The sequence below is a fragment of the Triticum urartu genome, chromosome 3 (assembly GCF_003073215.2).
Source record: "Triticum urartu cultivar G1812 chromosome 3, Tu2.1, whole genome shotgun sequence".
NCBI lineage: Eukaryota > Viridiplantae > Streptophyta > Magnoliopsida > Poales > Poaceae > Triticum > Triticum urartu.
In genome coordinates this window covers 228,622,640-228,632,026 of record NC_053024.1, presented here as the reverse complement: position 1 = coordinate 228,632,026, position 9,387 = coordinate 228,622,640, and the positions used below count along the sequence as shown (strand labels likewise).

The 9,387-nt window shown below is 42.2% G+C and overlaps 1 protein-coding gene across 1 annotated transcript; it reads left to right on the top strand.

Moving 5' to 3' along the window:
- Positions 1-335: 335 nt before the first annotated feature.
- Positions 336-3,373, top strand: LOC125548292 (cyclin-B1-3-like). The gene is made up of 7 exons (XM_048711939.1): positions 336-538; positions 1,346-1,662; positions 1,755-1,886; positions 1,992-2,243; positions 2,450-2,608; positions 2,700-2,878; positions 3,071-3,373. Exons 1-7 carry the CDS (start codon positions 475-477, stop codon positions 3,207-3,209), a joined length of 1,242 nt encoding a protein of 413 aa, XP_048567896.1. The 5' UTR covers positions 336-474; the 3' UTR covers positions 3,210-3,373.
- Positions 3,374-9,387: the final 6,014 nt, after the last annotated feature.

Here is a 9,387-nt window from a genome sequence, read left to right as displayed (position 1 = left end):
CTACACCTCTTGATCGGCTTAAAGACCAAAAAAGGAAATCACTAGGGGGCTTGATTGTATTTACACCATAGCTACACCTTTTGATAGGCTTAAAGCCAAAAGGAAATTATGTGGAACCAAAGAGAGTCTATTGCATCAAGCTTTTTTCATTAAGTCTAGGCTAATGTTTATTTTTCTATGAAATGTGAAAAATAGAAAGAATTTCTCCATAAAAATATGATTCCATTTCTACAAACCAAAAAGCTCTAAAGGAATTTTTTCTACAAAAATCCTATCCTATGGAATCCCTAAAAAATCCTACAAACCAAAGGAGTCCTCTACTTTAAAGCGCAAATCGCCCCGCCGCCAGCCCTCCTTCCCGTCTCCTCTTCAGTTCCTTCTCCTCCAGAACCACAAAGAACGTCTCGCCGTCGTCGAGATCACGAACAGGGAGGAGAGAGAAGAAGAGTTCCAGAGTCCTCCGGGAACGCGGCGATGGCGTCGAGGAGGCAAGCGGTCGCCGCCGCCAGCGATGCTCTTGCTCAAGAACACAAGGGCGGTGAGTCTCCCCGGCTTCCCCTTTCTTGGCCTGTTTATCTCCTCGCTGCCGGTGGCTAGTAGGGCGGGGGAGAAGTAGCGGGCGAGGCCTTGTTGGTTGGTACGGGTTCATCGGATTCTTGGATTGATCGTGTGTGGGTGTTCTTGGCCCGTCTCAAGGAGCTCTAGGTTTTGGTTTGGAGGTCTGTTGATCGAGTTGCTGTTGTGGATTTTCTTCGCGTAGATTCGATTGTCTGGTGTCGAAATCTTTCGACGCTTGGTTCTGCCGATGTACGGATGTAGTACGGATTATCGTTCCTTTTTCGCGGGGGGATCTTTGGACAGCTCGATGGACGATGGGTATCTGCTTGTTTGGGGAGGGGTTCTTCCTGTCGAATTTGGTCCCTTCAAACCCTAGGATTTCTTCCGAGGCGCACCTGGATATGAAGTTTTTAATTGTCGCGCTGGCACATTTCTTGAATTATGGACATGGCTTTTCTTGATATGGAAGATTTCTTTGCTTGGTTGCGGCGACAAACTAGATATCCTGCATTATTTTTGCGAGTTTCTCTTTTATGTATGGCATTTGGGCTCTATTTAGGACTCTTGTCCCCTTTTGTGGTAAAGATGGTGCCTTGGGAGATCTCAATTGTGTTTCTTGTTGCTCGTTAGTTTGGTTTCTTGTTCTTAGCTGTAGGCTCCTTGAATCCCCCTCCATGTGGGTTCTTCGTGTTTCTAATAGTGTGCAAGATTTGTTGTAATTCTTGTTCTTATTGTTGTACTTCACCTAATTTCAGTACATCCTCCTCTGAAATTTCATTTTGAGCAGATGCCAAGCCTGTCAGGAGACCGAAGGCCGCGGCTGGCCAACAACCAGCAGCGAGACCCCGTCCAGCCCTTATCGATCTCAGTAATCGGATGAGTGGCCGGGCTGCTCTAGCTGTTCCAAATCGTCCTAAGGCAGTAGCTGTTGCAGCGGCTGACAATTGTAGGAAAGCAATAAAGAAGCAGAAGGAGAACAACAGAGTGAAGCCCGAAGTGGTCGTGATAAGCTCGGACTCGGAGAATGAAAAGAAAAATCCAGGCAAGAGAGTCGCCTCCTGGAGGGCGCCCCCGCTTACCGCAATTCTAACCAAATGCAGCAGGGTATGAAGTGTGATGTGATATTATGTGCTGACATCTAAGCCTTGGTCTCTTGGTCCTAAGAATCGCTAGCTGAATTCTTGTTCTGGACACAGGAATCTGATGGGGTGATCTCCAGCACGAAGAAGGTCTCGGCGACATACAACATCGATAAAGCTGATGCTCACAATGAGCTCGCGGTGGTAGATTACGTTGAAGACATTTACAGGTTCTACAAGAGCACTGAGGTGAGCCCTTCATGTGAAGTAACTGTACAGTTAGGAAGTTGTTGTACTCCTATCTGGTAACAGTCAACTTGTGTATTAACAGTTGTCGTATGGCTGCGTGTCCAGGGAAGCTCCCGACCTCTCTGCACCTACATGAGCTCACAGACTGATATCAATGAGAGGATGCGAGCTATTCTGATTGATTGGCTCATCGAAGTGCACCACAGGCTTATGCTGATGCCAGAGACTTTATATCTCACGGTCTACATCATTGATCAGTACTTATCCATGGAGAATGTGCTGAGAAAGGAGCTCCAGCTCGTTGGCGTAAGCGCCATGCTTATATCATGCAAGTATGAAGAAATATGGGCTCCACTGGTAGGGTTTCTTCCTTCTCCTGCTAGTTTACACTAGTGATGATGCTGCTGCTGTTTGATTTGTGTAAATAGTGCTGCTAGTTCTGTTTCTTTGGGTAATTCAACTATGGTTACATAATCAACTGATGTCTGTCAGATCAAACTTGACCAGACTTGCTTGTGAAATCTGATTATTTAGTACGTCAAACATACACGTTTGCTTTACAGGTTAAGGAGCTTTTGGTTCTATCAGACAATGCATTTAGCAGGGAGCAGGTCCTAAGCACGGAGAAGTCCATACTAAACAAGCTCCAGTGGAACTTAACAGTTCCGACGGTGTATGTGTTCCTTCTTCGATATGCGAAAGCTGCGATGGGTGACAAGGAGGTAACCCACCCACCATTTTCAGTAGTACAGATTTGTGTTAACGCGTTGATCAAGATATTATTTGCTGTGTGCTTAATGCAATGCAATGCAGCTGGAGAACATGGCATTCTTTTATGCTGAGCTCGCACTGGTCGACTACTCGATGCTCGTCTACTCGCCATCCGTGACTGCGGCAGCGGCTGTGTACACTGCTCGGTGCACCCTGAACATGAGTCCGCGATGGAGCGATATCCTGGAGCACCACACCGGCTTAGCCGAGTCGCAGTTGATGTATGTCTTCTTCCGGACTTGGCCTTGCTTTTCTGAAATCTGGTTGTTTACTTACATCTATCAGACTTGAACCACACTTGTAATTATGATGCTCACCTGCTACTGTCTTCAGAAAATTGATTTCTGTATGCATTTGGATAGAATTGACTGAATGTGATCTATGTTGTGATGTATGTATGTTTGGAACTGAAGGCAGTGCGCAAGGCGACTGGCAAGCCTGCACTCGACGGCAGCGGGGAGCAGCAAGCAGAAGGTGGTCTACAACAAGTACGCGAATCCCAAGTTTGGGGCCGTGTCGCTCTACTCACCGGCCAAGAGACTAGCCATCTGAGCGCTCGTTTGCTTGTATCATCTCTTCCACATTACCATTTGATGGATAATGTATGTATAGCCACACAGTATGTTCATATTGGGAGACAATGAAACTTTTGCTCTGTCGGCGCTCTGCCATCCTATTAGTACATTTTCGTTTATATATAACCACTTGATTTGGTATTTTCGTTTTTAGCACTAATTTTGGTTGATAAAATGGCATGTCAGGTGCGCTGCCTCTTTTATTCGTATAGCAAAAGTGGGTGAAAAACTTAGGAATCCCAACTTGATCTCTTCCCAGTTGATATTATTCATTCATTTTACGTGCGAAAAATGGAGAAAATGTTTCCTTTGTTTGAGTTTCAAAGAAAAAAACAAAGAAATTTGACGGACCACTTAAACCTCTTTTCTTCATTACTACGAACAAAGAACAAGGCAAGAGACATAAGTTGTGAAAATATCATGCAAAATATTAATTTTTGGGGATTGAAAGCTTGGATTAGAAGGCTGATTTTCATATTATAAAGTCGGCTTCAATAGGATGGAAATGTTGGGAAGTTGAAGACTTGGGTTTGGGAGGTAGGAAGCTCAAACTTGAAGAATTTGTGTCAAGGTAGGTTGAAAGTTTGTGCAATCCAGGTTGAAAGCTAGCCTTTGGAGGGTAGGAAGCTACACAATGCCAACGACAATGCCATCACTCATCGGAATTACCGGCCCTAGATATGGAGGCAAAAAGAAGCTTCACACTTGAGCCAATAGGCCCGGGGCTAGAAAGGAGCTAATTCCAGGGTGGCAGCTTAGTACATCTTTCCATATACTCTATGTCATTGTCTTGGGGGTTTGTTTCTTTTTGGTTAGTCGTTATAGTGTACTGGGTAAATCCTATTGGACGCTCATTGCAGCTAGCTTATGATCCTAATTTTGGGAAACCTCTAGAACGTTCTTTTTGGTTTTCATTTTCATTTTTCCTTTTAGTTTTTTTTCATTTTTTGGGTTTTATTTTCTTTCAAAAAAGTACTCAAAATATTAAGAATGTTCAAGTTTTCGGAAAATTATCACAATTTTTTTGAAAAAAAATTCAAAATGTTGAAAATGTACACATTTTTCTTAAAAATATTAAAATTTAAAATGCTCACGTTTTTTCTGAAAATGTTCATGATATTCTTCTAAATCATTCACATTCATTCAAAACATGTTCTTAAAATTTTCAAAAAATGGTCACTTCTCTAAATAAATAAGTTTCATGTTTTATAGAAAAACAAAAAAATAACTTGAAACTAATAAAAGTGAAATAACCACACAGATGCTAGCAACAGTACATCACGTTGCACTAAAATGAGTCAGCCCACCCGAGCCGCTATCCTATGCGGCAACATCAAATAGGAGGTATGTGTTACACATCGGTTGAGAAGGTCATATGTGACGCTTATTGTGTCAAAATGCCCATGTTTCACACATGCCTGCCCCCGGTAGGCTAGCCCATTAACGTTGTTGGTGTAGATTCCGGCAAAACCTTTGGTATAGTACTGCGACTAGCCAGAAAGTCCAGAGGAGAAACTGGAAGCAAGATTACCTAGGTTCAAGCCCCTGTGGTGGAGGTAAAACCCTACTCATGCTCTTATTGTATTGATTGGATGGGGTACAAAGAGTACAAGGGAGATTGTAATGATTGTATGTATACCAAGGGTGGAGAATAATGATGTCTATTGACTAGCCCAACCCCGACTTATAAAGGACGCCATGGGCTAGGGTTTACAGAGTCCTAGTCGATATCAAAGGTAGTTCAGAGGTGTCCATGAAAATTGGGCCTCCTTGTCTTGCACGACAAGGATGTTGGTTCTTTCCTTCCGGATTGCCAAAAAGATGGGCTGGAGACTGTGATGGTGTCCTGGACTAGGGGGTGCTCACCATGTTGTCACCGGCCTGGAGGACCGGGCCGAGGACACCCCCCCATGATGATTTACTGATGGGTCATGCTCGTCGGGCCCAAAAGCGCTAAGAAGGGATATTTCCAAAGACTTGGCGTCTACTCCAAGACTTAGAGGTCGTCTATACCAGGATCTCACCAGATCAATATGGCCATGGAAGACAAAGAGAAGACTGCGTTTATAACTCCATGTGGCATGTACTGCTACGTATGCATGCCTTTGGGGTTAAAAAGCATGGGGACACGTTCCAGAGAACTGTTCAAATTGGTTTCAGCTGCAGTTGGACAGGAATGTGGATGCTTACATGGATGATATTGTTGTCAAGATCAAGGATCATGCGACCCTCATTCAAGACCTGGAAGAGACCTTTTCCAACCTGTGGAAGATAAGACTCAAACTCAATCCTAAGAAATGTGTCTTCGGGGTGCCCTATGGTAAACTTCTCGATTTCTTCGTGTCGCATCGGGACATTGAAGCGAATCCCAATAAGATTGTGGCATCCCCTTTTGAATACAGTGGGTGACCACTGTATTCAACTGGGAGGCCGCATACGCCAGCCCAGAAAATCAACCCGGTGCATGCTTTTACAATCCTTAACAGTGTACGAGCCATTCAACCAAAGGATGTTTTATTGATCTATCCACTTTACAGTGTCGACTAAAAGGGTTCCAATTTCAACACTGTTGAGGTCAGAACGGCCCTAGTAGTCGTGGTGACTAATTCAGAGATGACTGCAGCAGAAACTTCTACAATGGTAGCGACACGGTCCTCGCGCGGCTCCATTCCATAGGGGTCTGACTAGGTGCTCTCTCGCATAGTGTGGTATCAACTACATATCCTTAAGTGCTTCATACCTTGCTATGTTAAAAGCCGTGAGTACATTGAATGTACTTGCTAGCTAAAACTCACAAAACAAGCACCCAAGAAATACCACTGGTGCAACGACGTGCTATATAAACGGTTTTTACCCCCTTTCCGGGACAGAGTTTTAAACCGTTGCCTTGCCTGTCTGTATGATTGGGGGGGTCCTTCCCACACGGCACGGAAACCATCAGCGATAGGGAGTAGGAATGCATACGTTTTGCAGAATTAAGCATATGCGATGCATGCATCTATCCCTAACGTGGGTCCTCACACAACTGTTTGTGATATATCGCGTACGGCATATCCCGAATGCTCCATCATTGCTACTCGTGTGTGCTGGCACTACCATCGCACACCGTATCCTATGGTGCAATGTTGACGATGTGCGCCCTATCACAATCAGTTCCTGATTTTAAAACGTGTACGATAAGGAGACTATCACACACATTCACTTTTCCCACACCATATGCGATATATAATTAAGATAAGTTAATCATCGTACGAGTGTCGGATGAGTTTACAAAACATCTGACTGGCGTACTAGTGTCTGATGGGATAACTATCGCACACGCTATTCTTTAATGCACCATTTACGATGCGTACAACACCACAAACAGTTCATGATTGTAAAGCGTGTCACTCTTGTTAGCATAATCTTCGGTGATAACCTTCGCCGCACCACATGGGGATTATCTTCGTCGTTCGCATCAAACTCCTCGTTATCTCAGGGACCTGTTACTCTGTGTGCAGTAACTAACACATAAGTCCCATACTATTTATCTCAACAAACTCCAAAACATAAGGGGCCTATCATTGCACCACCAACATGTGTTCCCCCCTTTTCTTGCAAATCAAACCTCCTAGTTTTGCTACTTGTTGGAGTGTTCTAATACGGTCCTTCAGATGGGATGCTTCCGCTTCATTGTTGTTGTGATTTGCTTTCAAGACCAAAAAAAAAAATAACTTCTATGCATGGAATTTATTAATCGGTTACAGTATATGATACGAGCAGCAGCAGCCAGCCGGTACTATAAAAAAGTTCTGCCTTTCGCTTAGCTTTAAAAGAAACATAAATCGCTTTTGATGGTTAGATTTGATTACTTGTCCCTTTTTCTCGTATTTTGATGCTCGGCTATTTGCAAACTGATTAAACCTGGATTGAAAGAGATCCTGAATAGATGAATCATAACTCTAGTAGTCACTTATGAATAGAAAATTTGCTTTCTGAATAACCACTTGCAATAGAAAACCCCAATTAGCAGGCTAATTGCCCTATTATTAATAACCCATTTATTAATCTAATTGACATTCATATTAAGAACATAATATATTTCATTTCCATATTAAGGAAGCAGGATTTCATAATTGAAATACATCAGAGTACAACATGATATAGCTTCAACACTCAGCTACCCCATTACACAACTGCATCAGCACCAAGTTTCACATGCAACATCTAGAACCCTTCAAAATTAGCATCATAGACGGTACATAGACAGATGCATCTCATTCGGAAAACCGCTGAAGCGGAAGGCGAATATTGAGTCTTCATTCATGTTGAAGGTCTTTGCAACTTTAGGCCAGTGCCTATGGATGATTGACCGTCCATCCTTCGTCCTCTTCAGGAACACTTCAATATTGAACCGTGGGTGTTGTATGAAAACCTTCCTCGCCTCCTAACCATAGAGGTGGTTTGAGAGGTAATCATCAGTGAACTGCTTTGGAAAGGCGTGAAAACAAGAATGTGCATAAATATCTTCTCTATATTGAAAATGGGGCAAAGGAATAAAAAAAGGCAAGGTATAATAGTTAGTACCATCTTGTAGTGAACTGATGTCTTCTTCATTGTGCACACAAGGATCTTGTTGTTTTTTGTCGCTAATTTTTTTATCCTAACAATCTTTCTAAGTTTTTTTGACTTGATTGATATTCATGGACAACTCATTTCCCCATATGTAAAAAGGGTCGAACAGTGGGTCAAAACCTCTGGCAGTAGGACCTACATGTGCAAGACCAAATTGTTAAAAACCTAAATATTAGAATGGTTCCTACAATTGCACAATAATGTGCTATTAGACAACAGACTATGCACGTGCTAACCTCGATTGTAAACCTCAGTGCTTCCCATCGTTTCCCTGCAACACATATAAGGTAGTTAGTCATCAGGTTAAGTAAGGGTTCGCATGCTATCAGTAAAATATGTTGATGAAAAATAAGCACATTGCATATTCATCAGATTAATTCAACCCACATGAAAAACCCATTTATCCAAACCAAGCATGATTAAGAACTAGGAAATATAGCACCTGTATATGTTTCTCATGTATTACGTGCAACCAAATTCGATTTATTCCTCACATGCACAACAATACAAAATTCTACCCACGACAATTGGACATCGCATTGTAGAATTGAACCAAGCAGTTAACTAAACACCACAACAAATGAACCAAACATTAACTGAGCACCACATTGCACAATATAACATACTCCTAATAGAAGATCAGACAGTTAACCAAACCAAGCATGCTTAACAACTTGGAAAATATAGAAATTGTATTTGTTTCTCATGTATTTAGTACAACCAAATTCATTTATCCCTCACATGGTATACAATAACAGAATGCACCCACAACAATTGAACATCACGTTGCGGAATTGAACCAAACAGTTAACTAAACACCACAACAAATGAACCAAACGTTAACTAAGCACTACGTTACACAATATAACATACTCCTAATAGAAGATCAGACAGTTAACCAAACCAAGCATGCTTAACAACTTGGAAATATAGCAATTGTATTTGTTTCTCATGTATTTAGTATAGCCAAATTCGATTTACTTCTCACATGGTATACAATAATAGAATGCACCCACAACTATGGGACATCGCATTGCAGAATTGAACCAAACAGTTAACTAAACACCACAACAAATGAACCAAACGTTAACTGAGCACCACATTGCACAATGTATAACCAACCAAGCATGCTCGACAACTTGGAAATATAGCAATTGTATTTGTTTCTCATGTATTTTGTGAAGATAAATTCGATTTATTCTCACATGGAAGACAATACAAAATTGCAGCTTGAAGAATTGGACATCACATTTGCAGAATTGAACCAAACAGTTAACTAAAGACGACAACTAATTAACCAAACAGTTAATAAGTGCGCACCACACTGCACGACATATAAAACATATACATTGGAGCAACAAATTGCATGGTAAAATTAGATAGAACAATTCACTAGAATTTGTTAAGGAAAGGCAGGAGTAGCACACACAAAGGGTAGACTGAGCATGCTTAACTGGCGTAGCTAGAAAATGGCAAGGTGCTCCTCCAAGATCTGGGGGTCGGCACGGATGGCAGCCATCGTGACCTCATCCACGCGTGCG